The sequence below is a fragment of the Manacus candei genome, unplaced genomic scaffold (genome assembly GCF_025592945.1).
Source record: "Manacus candei isolate 608988 ecotype Guabito, Panama unplaced genomic scaffold, ASM2559294v1 h1tg000005l, whole genome shotgun sequence".
NCBI lineage: Eukaryota > Metazoa > Chordata > Aves > Passeriformes > Pipridae > Manacus > Manacus candei.
The window spans coordinates 1,277,750-1,303,815 of NW_026138053.1; the positions used below are offsets into that span (position 1 = coordinate 1,277,750).

The following is a 26,066-nucleotide window of genomic DNA, read 5'->3' on the forward strand; positions in this document are numbered from 1 at the left end:
CCTCATGCTGGAGAGGCAGCATCTAGCTAGGAAAATCAAACAGGTCGAGGCCAACACCACCTCAGCCTGCCAAGAGCCCAACCAAAATGGCTTTTCCCCTTGAACGTCTGGTGACGGTTTTTCTTTTGCAAGAACTGCCAGTTGGGAGCAAGGCAGAAATGTGGGTTGGGGGGGGAGGATTTTCAAGCACTACAGAGGGGAGAGGGAAGGACTGGGGGAGCCTGAGAGAAAGACTCAGAAGGCTGCTTGGCTTCAGGCAGAGATGGGGATGGGGAGTTTGGGAAGAGAGGGGTTACCTCTGTCTGCAGCTCAGTGCCCTCAAAAGCACAAGGCTCATGGAGCAGGGATGGGGCTAGTGCAGCACTGATGTTCCTGGCTCAGACCCTATGCGTCTACCTATGTTAGTCAACACAGGGCAAGTCCACCTCCCCCTGAAACCTGCCTGCAGCAGCCTGCCCTGCCTCTGTCCCTGCCTAGTAGGAAAGCCACCAGCACCAGGCACAGAGAGGTGTCAGTCTGCATCTCAGCACGAGGTCCCTGCACAGAGACATGTGGGGCCCACGGCAGGTCAGAACCATCACTCCTCACGCCACCAGGCTGCAGGTGTAGCTCTGCCAACCCCCTGATCCTTCCCACTGCCCTTCCTTGAACTCTTTCCAGCCGCCCGATGGCTTCGCAGGGTGCCTGTGCTCCGTCTCCTCTTCACTCTGAGGATTCTTGCCTCTCCCCAGCCGGGTCGGTCCCCTGGCCGCCGTGTGCCATGGCCACCTGCCACAGCTCAGCCTCCCCAGGACGGTGTCTGATGAGCTGTTTGCTTTAGCTAGAGGGAAGAGCCAGCCACGGGGCGGGAGCAGCAGGCGGCTGTGACGGCATGTCTCCCGGCCCGCCGCTCGACAGACTTGGATGCAGAGAGGAGCGGAGGTGCCAAGTGCTGATCTGGCTTTTGTGCTGTCGAAGTCCATGATGTTGCTTTGGATTTACACCCATGGAAGCGGGATGGGAACTTGGCCCAAGGTCTCGGTGCTGTCATAAAGTTGAAGGAGCCTTCGGACCCACCGCCAGGCCTTTAACTGGAGTGGGGGATGCAGTGGAGGAGAGAAGGGGTGAGGCTCAGGGCAAGGGGAAGGTAGCCCTGGTCTTCTTGGTCTCCTGGGAAAAAAGGGATGGTTACAGCAGCTGCCCATCATGGGAGAGAACAGCAAGAGTCTGGGCTCAGGACTCAGAAAGAGCAAGAATCAGGACTTTCAATCCATTTCCCATGCTCCTCCACATCCCCTCAACATAAAAAAGGTGCATTTCCTTGTGCATCAGCCGAGGCACCCCAGGGCATGGGGATGAGGGTGTTCCTATGCCTAGAAGCTGTGCCTGTGAGGGTCAGGAGTTCCTGTGAAACGCCAGATCCAGCAGCAGATTAAGAGACCGAAGCATCAGGATGCATCCACACCTTGTGCTGAGCATCTCTCTCCTGGGAGGGAAGGCTCTCAGGGCAGATTTCACCTTGTGCTAAGGGGTCAGTGAAATACTCCCGTGCCACTTAAATCCCACTTAAGTACTCTGCACTGGGGTGAAATTAACTCTCTCCATAGAATAAGCCATCAAGCAAAACTGATCTAAAAATCTACGCTGGGCCACAACTGAGCCACATTTCTATTAGCAAGTAAAAAAATATTTCCCATCCTTAGAGTTAAATGAGCCAATAGTTCAATCATGGAGCGAAAAGCAGCAATAGAGACAGGGATGCTGAGTGCCTCAGGTATTGGGAATCTATGCAAGGAATCACAATAAGCAGGACTCGCCTGTGTTCTCTGTGTTTAGTAGCAGTGTTATTCAGCAACCTATTTGCAAATGCCATCTTCCAAAGTCCTTTTTTTCCCCCTTGTTAAAGTTGCAGTGATAATAGGGCGATTACAGTGTAATAAGCTAAACGCAATCCATTAGTGGCATCACGGTCATTTTTAGATCTTAAAAAAAAAAAAATCAAAGCTGTTTAAGTTTTCTTATTATGCACATTAAAGGCAGGCAGCGGGGTCTGATCAAAGACACCACCACCCCTGTGCTCCCCCCACCCACCTCCTGTCCCTGCGTCTTGTCCCCCTCTGTTCATTAGTGGTCACAGCTGTGCAGTCGGCCAATTACTTGAGAATAATAAGTACATTTTGCAGTAAATTAAATATTAATTAGTCCTTGGCAGGTTGTTTTGGGGTTTTTTTCCTCGTTTCCCTCCCTCCACCTGAAAACAGTGGAAGGGATGTGACACTGTTATTGCCTGTGTCGGCATGTGGATGAGGGTGGGGGAGGGTCTCCTCCACCCCTGTGCTCCATCTCCTCCAAGCTGGCTTGCAGCAAGGTCTTTCCTGCTCTCCCTAGAGGGTTCACTGCTGCTGGGCCAGGATTTGTAAACCCGTCCCCAGTTTTGACGATACCTTCTTCCAACTCAGGCACATCCCATCTCTGCCCGAGTTCCCATCCTGAATGCTCCACTTGGGCTCCTGGGGCAGGGCATCATCCCTAATTGCTTGTGGTGTGCACGTGAGAGTGGTCTGGAGGGAGCAAATAAATCTGTGTGAGGTTTGTCTGGCCATGGAAGGATCTGCTCCATGGGGTGTGAGGGCAGCTTGGCTGATGCAACCCTCTCCCCAGCAGTGCTAGTGCGAGAGATGCTGCCTGGTCCCCTGGACATGTGTGTGAGGCCTCATCCTGCCCTGACCCTGCACAGCAAGACCCCAACCCAAACAGTGTGTGTTTTGCCAGGAGATGAGGAAGAAGAGTAGTCCCTGGCCAGGGGATCAAAGGGTCTACCAGGGACTCTGGGGACAGAGTGACCTGGTCTGGTTTTGTCTGTTCCCATGGAAGTCAGACTGCCTTGAACAAGTGTGGACTCCGGGGAAAAAGCCCTGCAGACTATGGTCAGGTGAAGCCCTGACCAGATCCCAAGTGTGGATCTGCTGGGAAGAACAGTTCCTTAAGGTGAGCCAGATGGGCTAGTTTTGATGTCGTCAACATATTCGCTTGTATTAAGTTTAAAGAACAAATACAGTGGAAAGAAAAAGTGGATGAAAAGAGCAGCTAAGCTTTGCATAGGAGGGTTGAGAGCCTGATGTGGAGGGAAGACCTGTCCTTGCTCTAGAGCTCTCCAGGAGCACTGCAGAGGCTGGCACAGGAATCCCTAGGAGCCCTCAGCAGTCAGGACAGGAGGGGCAGATGCTCTGGTTGCTCACCCATTCCCTGCTGGCTTACTCCAGTTGGAGCTGTTGTCCCTGTCACCTGGGCTGTGCCTTCCTAAAGTGCAGCATTACCTTTGCTCCCTACAGCCAGACAGGAGCCTGGAAACAAGGAGATATGGGGTCTTAGCATCCCACTTACCACCCATCCTTCCTCCCTGCCACCAATTTCAGTGTGAGCAGAGGAGAGAGCATTCTGTGCTCCCTCTCCTTGCAAACCCCTTACCAAGAGTTTTTGGGGCAGGAATGAGCTACATTAGCAAAGCCAGAGTAGTCTGCCTGTTGGCAGATCCCAAGGTAAAAGGGTCCACTTGTTCAGCTCTTGGATTTACACTTTACTAACAGCTCTGCAGGCTGCCTTGTGATGCACCGTGCACCACTTTGCCCCTCAGTGCTCTTGAGTGCAATTAAGTTGTGGAGTTTTTTTAAATGTAGCTTGACAATATGCGGGTTAGGTTTGTATTTTATTTACAGCTTTTACTTGGGGACCAATAAAACCCCAGCTGGCTAATGTGAGATCTAAAACTTGCATCTCACTCTTTGCCTTGGATATCTTTTCTATGGTAAACTATTTATTTGCGTTTCATCTTGTACAAGCTCCTCTTTCCATGCTGAGAAGCCAAGAGCTCCAGGGGCTCTTTGAAGACTATTTGCTATAGGATAGCAACTGGAATTCTCTTTAAACATCCGTGCCTGCTTTGTCCTACAACTGGCCTCTTGGTGTCAACACGCAGTTTTGTGCGAGTTTCCTGTGCAAAGCTAACATTTGCACGCTCCCCTGGCAATTGCGCTTCCAGATCCCTCTTGTTCAAGCATATCCCATCATTTATTCCTGCAAGAATGAGCAGCAGTTACTCCACGTGCCAAATCAGAGGCAGCATCAAGGCCTCTTTAAATAGCAAGATTTAACTGGTTTAAGAATGACCGCTGTGCTGCTCGGGTGGGACAAACGTGCCGTGGCACCCACGTGACTGGTCAAAACTGTTCCATGTTTGGATTGCAAGTATGTGGTCCCCTGTGTTCCTGAGCCTTCAGGTTCTCATCGTGCAATTGAAGTGCAACAAAATCTTCTTGCAAATGGTTATTCGACAGCAGGATGAGGCGCACCCATGCAAAATCCCAGCGCGTTTCAACGTCGGGCAAACAGACATCTCCACCTACGAGCATCCCCCGGACACTGACCCTGGCATGGCAGCAGAACGCATGTGAAGGGTGAGGTGGCATGAGGCTAGTGACACAAATCATGCTAAAAATGCCAAATAGCTGCGTTTACATACATTCGCAACCCAAGGGTCGTGCTCTTGCCACAGAAAGGGAGATGAACCCTGGTGAGATGGGAGCGAAGCTCCTGAGGATGCCTCTGGGAGGGAAAGATCAAGAACCGTTGCTCATAATGGCATCAGCTGCTAAAACAGTCAAAATAATAAGGGGGTGTGGAGGATGCTGAGGGGATAGATGCAGCCGTGTGATGAGTGCCCGCTGTGTGCCGGTGCATCTGCCCAGTGACATCCCAGTGTGTCCATTCTCGCTGGGTTGTTGCAGTGTTGCCTTCAGTGCACGTATCCCAACATCCAGCCCCCTTTTTAAATTCCATCAGTGGTTTCTGTTACGTGGATGAAAAAGGCTGGGACAAGCCTTAGGAAGGCACAGAGCGGAAAATATTTTTTTTCTCTCCAACATTATTTTTTCACTCCTTCTGTTTCCCTTTTTGCCATCTCATGGCTCTCTAAATTCACAGGAGCTTTTCCTCAAGGTGAAATGAAGGCTCTGGGCTGCATTTGGTGGTGCCGACAACGGGGGATGAGGGTCAGGGAGGGTTAAGCAGGGAGGGGGCAGTGCAACAAGGCAGCCTGATCTAGTGATTAAACAAAGGGATTCAGCCAACATGTGTAAAATTAAGTGATCAAGAGTTGATTACAGAGTGCATTGATTGTGTACTGATGGATTAAACAGAGTCGTGCTCGGGATGCGATTTTCCGAGCTGGGCACGGAAAGCGCAGGCAATCGACGTGTTGGCCAGAAGGACCCGCTTCTCCCAATCCCTGGCTTTTATACATTCTCCAGATAAATCTGCAGAGAGGCCCGTGGAATTATAATCGATTATCCATTTCTCAAAGTCACTTAAGGGCCCTGAGCTACAAGCTAAAGTGCCGGTGCTGCGAAGAGGCATTGGGTATGCGCCGGCATGTGCAGGTGCTGGCGCGAGGGGAAAATGTGGCAATGACCCTGTGTGCTGCAAGCTGATGAATCTATTTTCTTGTAGGAAATAGTTTTGACAGTTCAATATCTGTGTTTTCGATATGTGCCCCACACACCCCCGAGGGAGGAGAGGAGAGGAGCTGGAAAGTGGGAGGGAGAGAGTGGGTGGGAGGCAAGGAAAGACTCTACCCCATCACCCCTTCAAATTATAGGCGTATCAGTATATCACCAACTTAACAGGCTGCCCTCCAAGTCAAGGGCATGGGAGTAGCATGGCTGCCTGCAGGCATTTTCTGCAGGGCCAGGATGGGGCTGGAGCCCCTCTTGGGGCACCTCGCTGGGCTGGGGGAGACCCATAGCACACCCCTGGCCCACTGGCAGTGTGGTAGTCCCTAAGATCTTGTTTCACTGCCAGTGGGGAAGGCAGAGACCCATTTCCAGGCTGGTCCTTTCTCAGGATGAGGCGAGATCCTTCACCAAGGACCCAGAGGAGCAGGAGGATGGGGCTGAGAGAGCTGAGCAGCTGCTGCCTGGTGCAGGATTGTCCTGCAGGTTTGGCAGGGACCTGGGATGTGCAGTGGTGGAATGGGGCTGGGAGGGAAAAACCCCTCCAGCTCTCTCCCAGTCCCTGTGCAGGACTGTTGCTCCTAGTCTCAACTGCAACCCTGTTTGTGGTCCAGATGAAGCAATCAAGGCATGATGCAGGCCCCAGAAGTGCCCAGGACCTCAGACTCCAACTCTTGTACAGGCTCCCAGCCAGATACGGGGATGTTTCTGTGAAACTCCCACCTTCTCTATTTCCCACTGTCATCATTTTTTGGCAGTTAAAGAACGTATTTTGCTCCAGGTCTTTCCATCCCAAGAGTTGATGCAGAGCATGGATAGTCAAAGCACACTTTGGCAATGCAGCTACACAGCTCCTTCTCTCTGCCCTCTCCCACTGGGCCAGCAGGAACCCCAGGTTGGGTGACTGGCTCAATCAGTGGCAAAAAGGGGCCCTTTTAACAGCAAACAGGGCCTGAGGCCAGGCATGCTGTTTAATGTTGCCCAGCTGCCAGCCCTGGGTGCTCAGCCTCGGGCATTCTGGGTGGCCAAGGAGGACGGGGGACGGTGAGGAGGCAGAGTCATTCCTCACGCTCTGTCAAGCCATGATGCACACATGGCACAGGAATTGAGAGAACCCTGGGGTCTTGTGCCTGGCTTCCTGTGTGCTGGAAAGCATGCTGGGTGCCAGCACCTCATTTCACAAATCTCACTGAGGAAGGGCTGACCCCTGCAATGGAGGGCAGCTCAAGGACATGGGGGAAGGAGGTGCATCATGCTCCAGGAGATCCCCCAGGGTAGAAGGACAGAGCTGTAGGATTCCATCAGGAGTGTTTTTGCTGAGCCATATTCACTGAAGCCAGGGACACACTGATGCTGTGGAGACCCAACTGCTCCCCAGGACTTGTTTTCTGGAGATGAGGTAGTGGGTTGGAGGAGGCTCCAGTTTCACTGCCAGGGCAGAGTATGGATGGCAGCAGGAAGATCCAGTTCTGTTGTCCAGAGGTTTCCCAAACACATACTAGCACCCATTAGAGAACCTGGAGCAGAGAAGGGGGATCCCTCTCTGTCCCTGGTCCCTGATGACCCTATTTGGTTGATCTCCAGCCCAGTGAGGGTTGCAGCTGGGCCCCAGAGTGCTTGCTTGGGGGAAACCTGCATGGGCAGCCTTGCTCCACTGGGAGCCGTGAGGGAAGAGGGTGGGGATGGAGGCAGTGCAGCCCCTTCCTTGGCTTTCTCTTGATGTTTCTCTACTCTGCTCTTGTGAAGCCCGAGAAAGTGTTTCTACTCTGCCCTGTGGAGCCACGTTGAACAGCACCATGGGGAGACAGGATCACAACCTGTCCCAGCCCTCCTCTTTCCCTCTCCCTTCCAGGTCCCTGTCATGCTCTCCCTTTCCAGCTCTCCCAGCGGCCTGCATCCCTCTCATCGAGGATTCATTGTCTTGTCAGCCTCTAGTTAGCCGCCATGCGTGTGAATCATAAATTACCCCGCCCGGGCCTCTGCTATGCTTCAGCACAGACAAAAAAATTGCACTCCATCACCGTGTCTCCCGGCTTTTAGTGGTATTGATCAATGCTGCTCCCTTCCCGCCCCCCCCCTTTTCATTTTAACCGAGCCGGTTAAGTGCAGTATCTTATTTTGTGCTGGGACAAATGAAAAGAATATTAGCAAGGGCTGAAATATATCTCTTTTTTATCTCTCTGCTACTTTTTTATTGAATCTTTCTGAGTAGGTGGCTTTCCGCAGGATGACAGCCTCATGACAGGCTCCTCATTAGAGCCGAGACAGTAATTGTGATGCATTTCCCTGCGCGGCCTTTTCACTCTCCCCCCCCCCCCTCCTGCCTTTCCTCCTCTCTCCCTTTCCCCTGATTTGTAAAGTGATTGGATGTACAGACTCACTCAGTTTCTTAAATTATTGCCCAGCTCAATCCATCTTCCACTGCCCTGCACCGGGCAACCATGATCTCCACAGATGGAGAGCCAGGGCCAGATCATGGGCAGTGGGGTCAGGTGCTCCACGGGGTTCCTTTCCTCGCTGCCAGGCTGCAACTCACCATGTGAGATGTGGTGCTGGACCCAATGGGGTGTGCAACAGCCCCTGAAGATCTTAGAGTGATGTTTAAACATGCGTTTTTACTGAGCGACCCTTGGGATCAACCCCAGCTGGGGTTAGCTGCATGGGAGCAGCACTGCACCAGTTTACACCAGTCCTCTCCAGCATCCAGCTCGTCTGGACAGGCAGCTACAAGAGCAACTCTTTCCTTCAGAAGGAAATCAGTACTTTAGCAAGCTTTTCTGCCTCAGATCCCTCTGTAGCTTTTACAGGTGTATTTTCTAAGCTGCTTGGCAGCCTGGGCACCTTAGCAGGCAGCAGTGCAGGGGATCAGACCCTTGGTGGGGATGCAGCAGGTTTGAGAACAGCTCTTCTCTGTGACCCAATTTGTTCATGGGGTTGCAGAGGTCCCTCTGTCTGTCTGTGTCTCTCTGTGTTTTATACACAAAACCAGCTGTCACTCATGCCTGTGCCTCTTTTTACAGCAGTGGCCCCATGGTGTGCCCAGCACAGTCCAAGTCCAGCTTCTGCTGGTGCCCTGTGGCAGCTTTGCACTGTCATGCAGGAGTGGAGAAGCAATTCCTCGAAAGCCTTTTTTTACCTGAAAAGCCATTTTTCCAGACCTCTGCCACCTTCCTGCCTGCACAGACTTCCAAAAGGCACATGCTCCAGGGAAGGTCTGCTCGATGCAGGGTGATTCCTTGGCAGTCTGGATGCAGGGTGATTCCTTGGCAGTCTGGATGCGCTAGCTGCACTGTGGGCTGTTTGCAGAGTTAAGTCGTGCTGTGGATGCATTTATGGCCAGACACTGAACCAGCCACAGCACCCAAACCTGGAGTCACCTCACTGCCCATCACTGTCCCTGGCACCTGGATCTCCACTGCTCCATGCAGAGCAACTGCAGGAGGGGTCAGATCCAGGGTGCCTGGTCCTGGGCAGCAGGTTGATGTCTGCATCCTACACAGCTGAGGTGTGCATCGCACAGCCAGGCAGGAGCCAAAGGGATGGGAAGGGACTGCTAGAAGGAGTGGGAGGTACCCTGACTTCAAGTGCAGGTTTTTGAGGGCCATATACCTTTTGGTACCAACCAGCAGGATGCAAGGCAGCGCCCAGCAGACAGGATGTAGCCCCATGGGAATGGCACTGGCACCACAGCAGTAAATAATAGGGAGATGGGAGAGCAATGAGCAGCATTATTCCTGCTCCCTTACTTGATTACCAAACACTTTTTGCCTCTGCTGTTATTCTGGGGTGCTCTGCACTGACACATGAACCTTGTCTGCCTTCCTTGTCCCACTGTTGTCATCCCCCCTTGGCTGCCACTTACTGCCAGGGCTCTGCGAGCCTCATCAGTTGTGGCGCGGGCTCGCCAGGAGAAGAGCGAGTGTTTTGCTATTTCCGAGCTAATGTGGGGCTTTCTTTGAATTATTGTTTTTTGAGCTGGAAGGAAAGGAGGCTTGTCACACGAGATATCTGCTATCAGTACACAAATAACAGCAAGCCCATCATCGAATGGAAAATAATCGCCGCGGAAACCGAGTTGCAGGGCAGCCGGGAGGGATTATTACAGGCGCTGGCAGTGGCGATGCTGTCAAGGAGCCTGTGTCAGCACTTCCATTACCACCCACCTGGTTTCAGCGCGGCCCCCGAAGCAGCGCGCGGGGCCCCAGCGTGGGGTCATTTCTATTCAGAAGAGTTTCAGATCAACTGGCTTTGATTGGGTTTAAATGATGGAGTGTTTAAGAGGGAGAGAGAGGAAATACGAGGATGAGATGAAGGGAGGCATCTCAGAGGAGGGGGGCTTTGGTACTCAGAGAAGTGGAAAACAGTTTGAGATAGCAGAAATCAGGAGTTGGGAGGGAACAGCTGGTCCTCATGGAAGCAAGTTTCAGATGGCCCCAGGGAAGGACAGCACAGGGAGAAGTGGGTGGCACCCCCTGTGCCACCCGTTGCAGCAGTTCCTTGGGAGGCACCTGACTCTGCATTAAGCCATCAGTGCAGATGAACAATTGAGTTACAGACAATTTATTTTGTTCGTTTGGCAATATGCTGAGCTCCTGGGCACAGAGAGCCCTCATGCCTTGCAAACTTTGCTCATTGAGTGATTTGGGAGCATAGTTTCCTCTGTGCTGCGTAGTGGTGAGGGGCTGTATGCATCCCATGCTGTCATGGCTGTTGGTGGGCTGGGTTCCCTTTTTTTCTCACTTAAATGCTCTCCGAAATGGCAGTTCGCATTCTGCTTGTGAGGGAAAGCTCTCCCTTCAAAGTGACCCACTCCCACCCTGCATAAGCCTTACAAAGCTGTCAGGGCACAGGCGTAGGGCAGGAGCGGGGATGACTTCACGGCTCCATGCCTATTCAGTGTCATGCTTGTGTCCCCATTACCTGAGCTGCACTCCCAGCCTAAAACCCAGGTCCATTACCGGCTGCTTTGTGGTGAATTATGTCGGATCTGTATCAGTGTAACTGAGTGTGCAGGATCCAGCCCTCCATCCCCAGTGGGATCAGGAGGGTTCGTTTCAGTCCCCACCTGGGCTGGGGTCCATTTGCAGATGCCCTCCGAAGGTGCCTGTGGATAAATTCCTCCACACAGGGGTGTGTCTGCACGCTGAGACCTCTGCTTTCAGAGCAGGAAATATTCGGTTTCAGCACTTGGAGTTAAACATTTCCGCGGAGCCCAGGAGACCGTGCAAACAGCGGGAGCACCGAGGCTCTGCCTTTTCATCTCTCTGGCGCTGGCAAGCAGGGGGTCGGCAGCAGGGGAAGCACGGCAGAGCCGAGGAGGGTAAACACTGGAGCTGAGCCTACCGAGTAACCAGAGAGGGAAGGGGAGAGAGAGGGGCAAAGAAAACAAAAACACAGCTGCCAAAAAACAAAAGCCTGAAAAGAGCCATTCAGTGTCTCCCAGGAGCGGGTTTGGCACAGGGCAGGGAAGGACAAGCAGGGAGTAGGCGCAGGTCCATCCCACTCAGGGATGTGCACCCTTTGTTTGGCCCTGTGCAAATCAGTGCCCTCTGCTCCATCCAGCGGGGTAATACCTACACCCCAGCACAGTCCAGCCACACACACGGTGCGGCATCCTTTGTGTTTTTCGTGGATATCAGGATGTCCCTGCTCCCAAAGGGAGAGGCAGGATATATGCATCCCCCTCCACCTTGGCATTCACAAACGTAACCTGAGGACTTGCCAAGCCCATCCTCTCCCTCTCCCCACAGCCCAGCATCCCACGCCGTGGAGCTGGGGTACCACTGCCCGGCATGAGACACCGCAGCGTGGGTGTGTGCGAGGCTCTGGGGCGCGCCGCGGATGCGGATGCTGCTGATCTGGGGAGACGCATCCCAACAGCAGCCTCTGTGGCACTGCAGGCAGGCAGTGGGTTCCACAGACCTGGGGAGGCTTGCGTAGGTGTCCTGCTGGCACGGGAGATGGTCCCTGCCTTCTGCCTGTCACTCGCACTTAGACCTGCTCCTGCAAAAGCGCGGTTGTCAGCCCCTTGGGCCAGGAGCCGGGGCTCTTTCTGTCTCCTGCTTCGCAATCTGTACGTCAGGGACTTGGCTGCATGTCCGGGTTCCTGTTCTCCTGCCCCTCTGGAAGCCCTCATTTCAGTGCAAGCACCAGCCTCCTGCACTCACCAGAGCAGGGGGATCTTCCCTGCCTGTCATGAGGATGAGGGGTGACAGCTGTCACATCCTTCCTTGGCATGAATTCGTCACTGTATCATTGGTGTAGCTGGTGGAAAAGGCCATTGCTGCTCATTTCTCCGGCTGGCCTGGGCTGGGGTTGGGACCAGCCATGGAAGGCAGCAAGGCTCCTTCCCATGGCCTGAGATCCTTCCTGGTTGCTCCAGGCGTAGAAATCCAAAGTCACCCCTGCTTAGGAACATGCACCCCATGGAATAGTACTGGAGTTAAAGCAGGGAGCAAGGACTTGGGTGTGCAGGAGGTTAAAAAGGCCACCAGTCCAGTGTACAGAGCTGGTCCCCGGGAGGGACCCCAACTATGCTTCCTGAGGTTGCCAATCCCAGGTCCAGAACACTCCATCACCTCCCCCAGCAAATGAACACCTCTGGGCTCTCTGGAGAACAGAGACACAGGGATGTTCAACCTCTGTTTCACCCTCCTTTGCTGCTGAAAGCATCCCTGCTGAAGTTGTGGATGGCAGGCGAGGGGGGCTCAGAGCCCCCACAGAGGTGGCCTGGGCTGGGGGCGGGGATGCAGCGCGGTAGGGCGGAGGGCAGCCTGTTTACCCATCCATCTGTACACCCCACAGCAGGAATCCAGCAGGATTTCCCGTCCACTCAAAGGCTGCCTGTTTATTTTGGGAGGGAGACTCAGACAGCTCCATTGTTTTGCTGTGAAGTTGGGGTTATAAATAGCAGGTGGTCGGGGACGCTCCTGGGCTATTTTGGGCCCCCACTAGACAAAAGTGGAAAAGCTCCAAGAGGAAGGTGGAATTACTGAAATGCCGACCTTTCCGGCAAGGGTCAGCAGGAGCTGGGTGTCTGGTTTTGGGTTGGGTTCTTGACATTATTTAAACATGAGGGAAGGAGGAGAGAGGAACATGTTCCCAGTTGCATGGACTTCGTGCTATGTCCTCCTCAGCACCAAGAAGGGTGGTGGGGATGAGGGCTGAGGCACCTGAATTCTGCATCAGAGCCTCTGGGTTTAGCCCAGGTCTGGAGGAGAGACCACAGTGGGGTTTTCCACCTGGCTCTGCAAGTGGGAGAGTTCCCAGTGGATAGGGAAGCTGGGGAGGTAGGGAATGCACCAAAGCACTGGCCTGCCCCAACTTACCCCTCATGCCTCAGTTTCTCCCATCTCCTATAGGGATGCTGAAGGAAAGGGCAGGTAATGTCCCAGGGACAGCCCTGCTTCCACCAGGCACATACACCGTGTCCTGCTGGAAGGCAAAGATAAGCCAAGGTGACTCTCAAACTTATTTCAGACCCTTTCTCTCGTTAAACACCTGCGCCAGGAAGGTTGTACAGGGAGGAGCAGGGACCCAGTAAAGCCACTCACACCAATGTTTTATCCTTTGAGAAGGTCTGTTCCTTTAATGGGGTTTCATTTAACTGGGCTCCGCCATCGTTAGGAGCCATAAAATGGCACCTTTTGGCTCCTGATTGGAAGGCCACGTTTCACGCAGCCCCCTCGTATCCAGCAACGGCTGCTTTATTGTGCATTGCTGCCTCTCACTCGGATTTAACCAATTTGATCCATGTCTAATACATAAATAAATAATCCAGCAGGAGGGTTCACGTTGGATGACAACAGGCGGCTATAAAACACGTTTCTCCCTGCCAGAGCCATCTGAGCCAGGCTCCGCACGCCCTCTCATGAGCAGAGCTGCTAGTACAGCTGGGAGAGGGGGCCTGGGGACCCACAGGCTTCTCTCTTTTATTGAAACTTCATTGTTTGCTTTAGAGTTTTATTTTATGTTAAATAGATGCTGTATATTCCTTACACAGGGGGCAATAAAGTTTCTGAGCTGGAATAAATTGGCTTCAGAGCAGGGAGAGAACCAGGGAGATATGGCTGGGCAGGAGAGTGGTGGGGAGGATTTGGCGTAAGGAGGGCGTGAGGAAGCACCTTGCTTCCCAAGCTGCCACAGGGACTCAGCCCAGCTAGGGATTGGGGTATACAGGCACCCCTAAATCTCACTGAGGGATGATACAGCCCCAGGGGGGCGAGGGCTCTGGCAGCTCTGGGTTACAGAGCTGCTGGTGGTGTGGGGAGGACAAGGAGCCCCAGCCCAACCCCGGGACAGGGTGAGAAATCCTGGATAATGAGCATCCAGACCTACTCCCTACCATGTGCAGCCTAGTGCCATGGGTTCTCCTCTGCCCCCCAACATTGTGTGCCTATGGAGAGTTGCTCTTCACTTCAGGGGAAAGCTCATCCTGACCCACCCAACTTCAGGAATGCCAAGGAGGATGAAGACAGCTCTTCATAATTAACTGTTATTAGCTAATAGGAACAATGAGCAGTGCTGTGTCATCCATCTTCCCCAAGTCACACCACCTGCACCACAAACAGGGGAAGCTGGGGTTGCATGGGGTCACTCCTGAAATGTGGCTGTTGCTGCTGTCCTTGTAAGACTGGAGGGCCCACAGCCAGGGCTAGGATGCTCTCTTGCCAGTTGCTGTCCCACTGCAGAAGAGAGCCAGTCTCTGCCCCAGGGAGTGTGAGATGGGGAGAGAAATGGGGCTATACCATGAGAAAATCTCCTGGTTTCAGTCCTGAGCTAGGACGGGGACCAAGGCAGAGCAAAGGCAATGCTGATGGCAGCCAATCTGAGCTAAAGCTTTGTCCCTTCTTCTCCTCCCTACAGGCAAAAAGAAAGCAACTTTGTTTGACAGCCAGGCTCCAATCTGCCCCATCTGCCAGGTTCTCCTTCGCCCCGGGGAGCTGCAGGAGCACATGGAACAGGAGCTGGAGAAGCTCACCCAGCTGAACATCAGGTAAGCAGCTCCTTGGGGACCACCAGCATCCCTGGGGAGCCAGCTGGGGCACCTGCAGGTGGCAGAGGAGATGGTGGTACCCACGGCTACCAGTTCCAGAGATCTAGTCCTAGACAGCAAGGCAAAAACATTTTCCTGGAGTTCACTGCAATGGTGAAGTCAGGCAGAAATGCCTCCCGGGGGGCACAGGCATCCCTTTCCCTGGGGACATGTGTTTGGTGAACAGCTCTCACATTGCTGGCATCCCATGAAAGAGCAGCCCTGCAGCATTGGTGCACGCTACTCCTCAGCTACCTTCAGCTCTCTTCTGCTTTCCCCAGCACAGAAAAGTCCTCTAATAAAAAAAAAAAAAAAATAATTGCATTTTAACTGCTGGCAGTTATTTAGGAAATGGCTGCAGCCAAGGGTTGGCATATCCCTGCCCCTGCCTTAATAAAACTCGGCAGCCTTGGAAAAGAGCGTGTTTATTTCAATTATTAATGAATTCTCCGGTCATTAAAAGGTGAGGAAAGGAATTAAACTGCTGACTAGAAGCAAAGTTACGTCACCAGGTGGTAGGAGAGGAGGGAGAGCATATGTGTCAGTGTGTGTGTGTACACCAGAGCGATGGGGTGCACGTGGCTGTGCACAGTGCAGAGGATGCAGAATCCATCCCATCTCTGCCTTGGATCTTCTTTGATTCAGCAATAGCCATTGCACACGGAGGGACAAGGAGGGAGCTTTAAGTTAGAGGGAGACCTCCCCAAATGGATCTGGGTTGAGATATCCCAAATTCGACGCCCGCAGCCTCAAGCTGAGACCCGCATCCCCCACGCATTGCACAGGAAGATAGAGAAGGGGGGGAGCAGGGAACAGGCAGCCCATTTATCCCCCGCGACACCCAGTCCCCTTGCAAGCGTAATTTATGGTGTAATTTGGGCCGCATCCAACTTAATAAAGGGCCACTGCAAATTAGTGAACAGGTTTAAATGAACAGAAGCAATTAGTGCTCAGAGGAGCCCATCAAAGAAGTTGGGCCAATATCAGAGTGAAACTGAAACCGCAAGCCAGGAGCAGAGGCTGGCTGGCGCGAAGCGGTGATGGGAAGGTGGCGTTTAATGGGAAAGGAAAGGAAACCCTAAATCATAAAGCATGACAAGGGCCATTGTGGGCCAGCTGACAAATGAAAAAGAATGGCATTATTCCTTTAAATAACAGCAGCAGTTAGAGAGGAGACAGCTCTCCCTGGCTTGCCCTCGCTTCCCTGGCCTGCTCCACTCGGCCACGCAGGCGGCGAAGAAGAATCAGAGGTCTTTATTAATTATTAAATAACGACTCCCTCCGTAGCATGATAGATAATGTTCAATCTAGGCGATGGATTCAGGCAATGGAGGCTAATCTGTAATACAGCAGCTCTGCACAGGGATGGGCTCTCCCAGTCCTGGAGGGGAGCGATGCAAGGGCCAGCAGCAGCAGCAGGGTGGGAGGGCAGCAGTAGTGGGCAGGAACAGCAGGCAGCAGAGTGTGACAGGGTTGAAGTCCCATGCACTGCCCAGCTCCAGCGGGGCAGCTCAGTGTAGCGGGTTGCCCTGTTTCCCATTCCCCCACCTTTCCCGCCTGGAGAAGCCAGGAGCAAGAACACATCAACAAGAGAAGAGAGAAACTAATAATGATCTCAAATAACCCAATAAACATAAAAATAAAATGTAGGCCTATAAACGTGACGGGCACCGGCAGCCCTGGCCGCTCCCTGCCAATACCGACTTGTTACCGAAATGGCCGAGCAGCTGTTACTTATCAGTCTGATGGGGAGAAGCGAACCAGGGGGCTGCTTTCCAAGGGCCTTTTTTTGTTGTTTTTTTTTTTTAATTTAAAGAGGATGCAGCCAATCATGGCTCGCGATGTTAAGGTTTTAATAAACCTTAATGATTTGCAACAAAATCATACATTTACCGTTCTCGGGGTTAGGAAGGCAGATCCCCTCCTGCCTGCTGAGCCTGCAGCGCTGGAGACTTGGCGGGCGCTGCATCAGCTCCTGCTGCAGCACCGGGACTCCTTGTGTGCTGGGATCTCTCCCGAGGGACCATGGCCACAGGGTTGTGTGGTGGGGTGAACCAGCCAAGATGCTGTCGTAGGGTCAGATCAAGAGGCTGGTGGAGAAGCAAGGAGGGGGAGCTGCCCTGTGCCGTCACCTCTACCGGGTGTTGAGCACTCGCTTGGACTTTCAGGCATTGTTGGAGTGGGGAGCTCAAGGAGGGCAGAGGAAGGAAAAGTAATTTCTCCGGGTGACTACAGGAGCTTCTTGGGGCTGAGATACAAGGGAGCTGTAGGCACCACCTGGATGATGCTACACATGGTTCCACATCTCCAGGAGCAACTCACCCACTCCAGTGAACCCCTTGCTCAGCTGGTGACAATGGGATTTGTTATCCCCCAGAGACAGGGGCAGCCCTTTTTCCTCCCATGGGCAGTGCTGGTGTGACCACCCTGGCCTCAGGACAGGGACATCTACCCAGCTGGAGCATCATGCAGTAAGGCAGGAGGAGCCATGTGGCAACAGGGCAGCACCCATCCATGCCTAAGGACTGTGTGTGTCCAGGGGTTGAACACTGGTTGTTGGAACACTGATGAACATCACTCAGGAGGATCCAACCCTGGTGCAGGGTCAAGCTTTCACTCGAAAAAGCAGACTTGAGTGGGAATGAGGTACCTGGGTTTCTAGCTCTGCTGCCTTCTTGGTGTGTCCAGTCTCCCAAAGCATAGGGAGACCCATGCTTGTGCTTGCCCCACAGCTCCTCCACCCCGTGTGGGTCCGACCGAGCCTCGTGCGCAGCTCCGTGCTGCGAGGCAAGGCTCTCTGAATGCAAATTTCATTTCTGAGCCACTGGCGCTGTTTCAAGAGCGGCAGCCTCCGAGCCCTTCTCGGTGTTACATATGTAACAGCCTCATTGAACTTGACATGTCAAATTCAGGCCATTTGTGCAAAATCTCCCTTTAATAATACCGTTTCATTTCGCTCAAATGAGACTTGAATGCATGTAAAATGGAAAAGGATATTTAAGCGCTAACATTAGGCAGATGTCTTGCCAGAGGCCGATTGAATATATGAGATTTTGAAGTGCTTAACACGTTTTCGGTGCTCCCTCTTAGAATATGTCACCTGGCTTTCTTTTTTTCTCCCCCTCGTTTCTTCCCCCCCCCACCCCTCTTTAAGTGAAGGGTATAAATTGAAAGAAAACAAAACTACAAGCCTTGGTTTTATGGGTTTTAACTCTTGCCAGCCAAGACTGTTGGTATTCCTCCTCCAAAGAAGAAATTACCTTGTAGCTCACCTTTGCAGAGCACGGGCTCAAAGCAGCAGAGAGGCAAGCAGCAGTCCCACGATGCAGGGCAGAAGGGATGCTCTCCTTGCTCTGCATGTACAGCTCGGAGAGCAAAAGGTGCCCAGCTGAGCTGCTAAGTGCCACCAAGGTAAAAATGAGAAATAATAACAGTGACCCTTTGTGTACGCTGTTGCCCTGTGCCCCAGCCAGGCTGCAGAATACATGAATATTCCTGGTTTGTGTGCATGAAGCTGATCTGTGCACTAGATGTGAGCCTCCTATCCTCACTCGATTTATATTCACTTGTTTTACACCTCATCCGTGCTAAAGGCTTGCAATAAAGCACACTGAATTGTGAGACTCTTTCTGGAGCTGTCAGTGGCCCCAGCTCCAGCCTTCGGCTGGTGCTCTGCCTGCAGATGCATTTCCCCAGCCCAGGGCCACACGGGGAGTGCAGGTGAGTTCGAGAGCAGCACCCACGGGTGTCCCTCGGGACAGGGACACACACACACACACACACACACACACACACACACACACACACACATCCCTGTTTGCATACAAGTGCATTGCTGCACATGTCACTGTGGGTAAATACTGTGAGCAGGGGTGATGCTGGCCAGCGACTGCAGAGGACAGCCTCCTTATGGAGGGGAGGCTGGGTGAAGGGCAGGCCTGGGGCTCTGGTTTGAGTTTGGGGTGGGAGGGAAGATGAATTTGAGGACAGAAGAAAAGGAGGAAGTGGGAGCTGTGGAGCCCCACCTCAGCTGATGCTCCACAATGGGTCCGTGGTTCTTTCTAGTGTTTGGGGAAGAACCTTAAGAAGTCATATTACAAATACTACATATTACAAATACTTGCTGAGTCAAGCAATTTGAAGGTTGGAAATGTGCCTTTGGATGCAGAGGTTTTAATAGCGCGATCCTCTGTTCTTGAATATGCAGTGCTCTTTTTGAAAAAAAAAAATATTTGGCAGGGGGTGTTTTTATTTCCCTGTGTGACAACTGGCAGATTCTTCCCTCCACTACCAGCAGCAAACCTATGCTTCTGAGCTGGGATTTTCCCTCCCCAAAAGGATCAGATGTATCAATATAGCTGGGGAGTAGTCCAGAGGGTGAGGCAGTGAGATGGACTGTGCTGGCTCTGTTCCTGCTCTCAGAGCTGGAAGGACAGTGTGAGCTCAGACAGGGCTACCTCAGCTCTTTCTCCTTAATATAAAGGATTTTCTAAGCTTAGCAGACATACCCAGCAACATTCTCATGCCATATTGTAATATTATCTCTGCCTGTCTATGGCATCCCAGGGCTGGGCATGGTGGTGCCTCTGGGAATGGATGTGCTTAGGTGGGAGGGTGAAGGATGATGCTGTTCTCACAGGGTCCCATGGCTCTGCAAACTCTCCCCTTATTCACTTTTCTTCCTTTTTTCCTCTGCAGTCAATAATTAATCTGAGCATATTTGTGTTTTAAAGCCCATGCCCACTTGTTGGCTGCTCGCAGCCTGGGCTAGCAGCTCTCATTGCTCCTTGACACTCTGCTGGGAGCATGGAGCCACATCTCTGCACATCCAGCATCTCAGGAGCTACTAATTTCCCCTAATGACCTTTCTGTGTGTCTAGGAATAATTTCTCTTCTGATTCTCTGATTACGAAGCATTTCCCAGAACACAGGGGGCACCGGGGTCTCTCACCTTGGTGCAGATGGAAAGTGCAGTGGGCTGTTTTCTGGTGACCTCAAAGATGCTGTCACAAAAAGCCAAATAGTGTCAGGCAAAGGAGGGCAGAGCAAGATGCAGTGGGAAGTCCTGTGACAAAGCAGGTGAAGTGCCCAGATGGGGGATTTAGCTTGACTCTTAGAGCCAGCTTTGATTCATGTCAGAAGAAAAGAGCCAGCCATGGGACTATGGTGCTCCAGCTCCTGCAGTAGCACTCAATGCACATCTGCCCAGGCTTAAATCTTCCTTTAACATCCCCCTGAAGCTTCCTCTCCTTCGTTTGCACACGTGCTCTTTTCCTTTCTGTTCTTAATCCTCCCTTCTTTGGCAGCCAGCATGGAAGCAGAAAGTGCTGCACAGAGCATCTTCACCCTGCTGTAAGGGGTTTCAGCTCCTGGTTTCTTTATGTAGAGAGGCACAGCAGTGGCTCTTCTCAGGGGACATAGGCAGCTCTGGGCCCACTGGGATAAGGAATAAGAAGGAAGCTGGCAATATAGCTAAAACATGAAGGCTGTGGGATCTTGAGAGATGGACTGGTCACTCCAGGCAGGGTGACTTTTCTTGAGAGATGTCTCCAGACCTTTCAAGATGCATCCGGGATGCATTCTTTCACAGGTTGCTTTCCCAGTGTTTCATGGTCTTTCTGACATGTCTTTCCCATGGTCTTTCTGATATGTTTTTCCCATGCTAAACCCCCCAGAGTCTGCACTGGAGATTCCTGCTGATGGATGAGTAGGGAAGCACATCATCCCTGCAGTTCCTGTGTTGCACAAGTGACAGGGGCCTTCTGTGTTGCTCCTGGTCAGCATAAGGACCCAGAGCAAGTTATAACATGGGGTTCACACCCTGGTCCTGCTCAGGGAACCTTGTGTTTAAATATAGCTGCTCCTCCCACTGCCCCAGTGCTTCATTTCTGTGGGATCTGCCGAGCGCTGTGCTGTCCCAAAGGACCTTTGGAGGAAACCTTCCTGGGACCAGCTTGGGTGGCTGCTCTGGGAAGGGCGAGTGGCCGTGCTGCCAGGCCTGGCAGGATAAATAGAGTGTGTAAAACGTGAATTAGCTCTGTTGTCATGTGTCACATCAGGGTCATGGCTCTTGCTGCAGGTCTCCTTGATTTATGCCTGGGGACTTCTACTTGATGCCCAGGTACTTCCCAAGGCTTCTTGTGTAGCAAAGACTGCAGGTCCCCCAGCCTCTGAATGAGAGATTAGAGACATTTTTGAATGAGAAGGGTTTTTTCCAACTCTCTATTCAAATACTTGCTGATTCCCTTCCTTGCATGCAATATACACCAGCAGGTGCTCCAGAAAGGGCAAGGAGCCCTGGCCAACAAGTGAGATTGCAACTGGGGAAAAGCAGGCATTGCAACCTCCTGCTTCTCAACTTTTCCCTGTCTTTTTTCTTCCTTCTTTTTCCCTTTTCTTTTTCCACCTCCTTCTTTTCCTTTCTTCCCTTTCTCCCTCTCTTCTTCCCCCCTCCCTCCCTCTCCCCCCACCCCCCCCCCCCGGTATCAAGGCGACATCTCCAAGCCAAGTACTTTTAATTTCGCCCGTGGCCCTTGCTGACACGGTGGATATGCACAGCAAGTTAAATTCCCGCCTGATCAATAAAGCAGAAGCAGTGTGTCCGACTGGTCGATATTTTTTTATCTGTCTTCAGCCCAGTCCTGCTGATGACAGCCCCCTGTGCTTCAGCAAAGGCACTCAAGGGCATCGGGCTTTGGCAACACAGCTCTTTTTTTTTTTTATTTAAATTAAAAAAAAAAATCCAGATGCCTACAAAAAAAAAAAAGTTCATGGAGTTTGGCCTTTGCTTAATAACGTTTTATGATTTATCTTAATTTTTAATTGAAAAAAATTTGCGAATTAATTGATTTCTGGGACTTGCCAATTAACATTGTAATTGGGTGCATGATAAATTTCGAGGGAGCATCATTTTTCTCCCTCTCCCCCTTGTCACCGAGAAGGGGAATCGCGAGGGCAGCTGCTTCCTATCCATACGCCCCCCGCTCTTTCCAGAGGTGCCGCTGCCCTCCTCCCCCCTTGCTACTGTATCTTAAAGAAGGAACAAGAAAGCTAATAAAGTCATGTTATTAGAGTCTCGCCAGAGGTGACCCCTCAAGGCATAAATCCAGGCCGAGGAGATGCTGGGGACAGGTACTATTAAGTGTCTGACCGCGCTTTGCAGGCGGGACTGGGTACCTCTCCTGTGGCACCCTCTCCCTGGCTGTGGGGAAGGCAGCCAGCCCTCCTGGGGCTCCCAAGGGCTTTCCCAGGGGGTTCTGACACCCTCCAAGGTTTTCAACTGATCATTTCATTGCCTGTGGTGTATCCCTGATGCTCATCCTGGGTGTGAACCCTCCACGCAATGCCCAACTATTCCAGGGAGAGACCTAACAACAGCAAAAAACACATCCCACAGTTCCTGCAGCATCCGGGGGTTGTCCTGAAGTCAATGTCCAACAGCAAAACCAGGCTGCTGGGACAGGCTGATGTTTGGGAGCTGCTCTGGGGACACAAAAGGGGTTGTTCACATCCTTCTCTCTCCTGATCCCCTCGGGGAGCGAGTTCTGCCACCCCACACCAAGGTGTTGAGCATGGAACCTCAGCTCTGGAGTCGTGGGTGTCCAGATTCAGGCACGGGTACATCTCCAGGTGGGTGGTATCACCTAAAGATTTCTCCAGCAGTATGACTCCTGTCAGATTTAAATTAAACACACTCTGTCACTAGAGAAACCTGCCTGGAACTGTCAGCTTCTTGGTGATACCTGAGCAGGGCCAGGACCACCTGCCTGCACGAGGCAGCTAACAGGGTCACGTCCCTGTGGGGATTGTGGAGAAGTGGGTGAGCTGACTGCTGCCAAAATGAGGAGTGAGGACACAGTGTTAGACCAGGGCAGTGAGAACACATTTTGGGGACTGAGACAGTGGAAATACCAAGTAAATTGAAGCATGGTTGGTGTCTCTAGTGAGTCTCCCACCCACTTCACATGCTGGCATGGATTATCTCGTAGTCAGCTCCGGTGTCCTGTGCCCATGAGTTTGGATGGGGCTCCACTGTGCCATCCTGCTGCACCCCAGGTTGTGCAGGTAGTGAAGGATGGCAGTCCAGGTGGAGGGTCCCAGGCTTCCCTGGCAGAGCCACAGCTCTCCCCACCAGTCGAGACACCGGGCCAGGATCAGTCCAGCTCCAAGTCTGCCAGTGTCAATGGCAGGGAAACATGGGGGAATGGAGAGAAATTTATGAGAAGAGGAGTCTGTTTATTATCTAGCCAATGTGGTGCTGCTGATACCGTGGATTTATCTTCTTTGATCCCCTCTCTGATTTGTGTCCCTGCCCCTCAGTGTGGCAGATTAATCACGGACAGAAAAGGAAGAAAGACCCTCCAGCTTCCTCTCGTGCACTCAGAGGGTGACAATGACAGCAGCCTGGACCCTTCATCCATGGCTTCTCCAGCAGAGAGAGCACAAGCCAGGCAGATTCCTGGCCTGCTTAAGAGATGCCCCATTCCTCTCCTGCCTGGCAGACCCCAGGGAAGGCAGAGGTTGCTGTCCATAATCTGTGGGTCAGAAGCACTTCTCATGGGTTAGAGTTTCCAAGGTGGCACAGCACGTGAAAAAATGTGTGGGTCATATTTTCCCTCGTTCATGCAGTGCCCTAAAAGTGCTATGAACTCTCCTTGAACTGCCTTCAGACCCGCGGTACCCGCAGCCCCACTCCCTGACTCCAGGGCACGGGTTTGCAGTCTGGGGTTTGGGACTTTGCAGGGCAAAGCCTTCCTCTGCTGCCAGCTCTCAGGGCAGCAGGAGTCCTGGGAAGGGATGTGTGGAAACCCAAGGGTGAGAAATAAATCTCCGGTCAGTTATTTGCCCTGAAGCGATGCATGTCTTCTGCAGAGCCTCTTCTGAACTGCCATGTGAGCTGGGAATAATTAAACAGTCATTATAGCCATGGTAGCAATGAGCCCCCCAGATCAATCTAATGCATGACCTTTCCCTCTGATTTTTCTTTTTATTTTTCCAGCCACCTCCTTTTCAAATAGTGGGAGAGAAATAAAACAACGCCCCCACCCCACTCTCCTGTTTGGCCAGGCACACATGGACCATCACATCCTCACCCAGAAACCTGTTACCCACTCTGAGCAGAGACATGGGGTACCAGAGGTTGATAAAGGAAAACCTAGCAGGGCAGAAAGAGTCAGGGATGCAAATAGGACAGAGCAAATAGAGGATTTCAGCATGGTCAGGTCATGCCACAGCGTTTTATGATTCTGCTGCGTTTCTCCTTCAGCTTCAGGTTTTTGGGGGAAGTGGGTGACTGCCCTGAGTGGTCAGATTTGTCACAACTGACTACGTTGGACACTGAGGTCTCACAAATACTGACTGGGGGAGCATTTGGGAAGCATGTCTGGCACTGTATGTGCAGAGTGTTTCTAGTCCTGACTGCAGCTTCTCTGGTAATTTTTTACCATCACTTCACCCCTTTCCCCATCATGGGATGCAGGTGCTGCTGGAGGAGCCACAACAGGTTAAAAATCCAGTTTCCCAGGCACAGATCTCACCTGGCCATGCTGGGGACTGTCACCTGCAGCTAAGTGTAGCTTTAAAAAAAAAATCAAACTCGTATTTCCTTATTTAGGCTTCAGAAGACACTTCCTCCTATTTAAACTGGTGTTCACAAAAATCCAATTCCCTCTCTACCCAAAAACTGCTTCCCTACAGCTGGCCTTGCCATCCACACAGCTATGCTAGAGGCTTGCTCTGCTGCCAGGGTTCCCATCCCAGGGCTGCATGTTCAACCCACAAGTCCTGCAGCTAAAAATAAAGTTTCTGCTGGATTTCTTTTTTTTTTTTTTTTTAAATACATCTCTCAGCTGCAGCCTGTAGAAATCTTTTGGTTTTGCAGGGTATCATGTGGGAGCTGCATGTGGCTGGTGCCTGTCAAGCAGGGAGCTGCTGAGACTGATTCTGTGGAAGAGTTGCAGAGCTGGAGGACTCCAGCTGGCACAGCAGCAGTCCTCTTAGCTGCTCCTTACTGTCCTTCAGAGATGAGCACAAACAGCTGTAGCTGCCCGAGCTCAAGGAACTTCTTCTCTTTGCAGTTGTTTTTAATTATATGTGGGGAATGCTGCCATTCCAGGTCTGGAGCTCAGCCCTTCATTGAGAGATGCCCATCATAAATCCTGCCTTGCTCTAGGTGGGGACTCTGCAGATATCTTGTTTGAAGATGCCTGGGGAGCCCAGGCAGCTGTGATGGGCTGGAGCACATCATCAGAGGTGTTTTAGGCTTTATTGTTGCTGCACTGAGACTTCAGGCAAGTCCCATCACTGCTCTGTACTCAGATTTCTTCTCTGAGAACGTTTCTTTCTCTCTCAGTCTCCTCACTCAAGCTGTAGCTACAATTGCAGCAGAGCCTCCCTGCCCTTGCTCCAGGATGCTGCAGTGATGCCCTGGTGCTGGCACAGTCAGTGTGTGCCCTGAGGTGGGTGCAGGGGAGGAAAGCTCCTGATCCTACTTCCCTGGATCTGCCAGAGCTGCCTGGGCTGGGGGGGGTCAGCAAGAGCCCTGCCTATGTGTGGTGGGCTGAGGACACCAGAAGCACACCCTGGGTCATGTTCTCTGCTGGAAGCTGATGAGCCATCTCCCATGGGGAACTGGCCTTCTGCTTGTTGCCTGACTTGGGCACCCAGAAAACTTCTCTCTTCTTTTGGAGGAAAGCTGAGATTCCTAAAACGGCTCGCAAGAGCAAAAGCTTAAAGGAAAAGTACCACCTTGCTCGTGGTAAAACACGATCAGATCACTGAACCTTCAGCTCATGCCCTGGGTTTTCCCTGTGGGAAGGAGCAGCATGGGGATGATGAGGGACCACTCCTTGCTTATTGCCTATTTTATTTCCCTATGGCAAGCACACCCCAAAAGGCAGGACCATAACAAAATAAATAGACTTGAAGGTCATAGTAACCATGGCAGGGATACAGGAAATCCCAAGACTGTGGGTAAGGAAGGCACATGTTTGGCTTGCTGAGCTGCCCTTTGGGATATTACTATTGAAGCACTGGATCTGAACGGCCCCTTGGGGCTCAATCAGGGACATACCAGGGGATTCCCAGTTGTACCTGGGGATGCTCCTAACCAAATCTATGCTTAGCATTAACGGACATCTGCACGTCTGTGGTGTAGCCTGAGTCTTGCTTTCATTGTGAAAGGCCTTGTTGAGAGTAAATGCTCCTCTTAAAGATGTTGGGCCCTAACACAGAGGAGTGATGGGTCCCCAGCAAGCACCCTGGGGCACGTGGAGACCTGGCTGTGCTGCTTCTGTTAATGGGTGATGCAGCTGGCAGCCTTGCATCACTTGGAAATGCAAAGTCTTCAAGAGAGAGAGAAGGAGGTTGCTGGGTCTTCCCAGGGCATTTCTTACTCTTCTTTGGTACTTTGGGGGGGTTGCCTAAAAGGGAAAGAAGTTGTTTGGCTGTAATGAACTAGATAAACAATTCCCCAAATAGATTAAAACTAACTGTAACTTAGAAAAGCGGGTAGTAATTATATTTTATTAGCTAGCAAAACACCATTT

At 52.0% G+C, this 26,066-nt stretch overlaps 1 protein-coding gene across 10 annotated transcripts in view; it reads left to right on the plus strand.

Annotated features, from left to right (window-relative positions):
• RNF220 (ring finger protein 220) overlaps positions 1–26,066 on the plus strand; it is a 214,259-nt gene that overhangs the window by 114,550 nt on the left and 73,643 nt on the right. For all 10 annotated transcript variants that reach the window (XM_051807719.1, XM_051807728.1, XM_051807756.1 and 7 more), the window contains one exon: positions 14,352–14,481. In XM_051807719.1, coding sequence (XP_051663679.1) covers positions 14,352–14,481 — 130 coding nt within the window. The remainder of the gene's footprint in view (positions 1–14,351; positions 14,482–26,066) is intronic.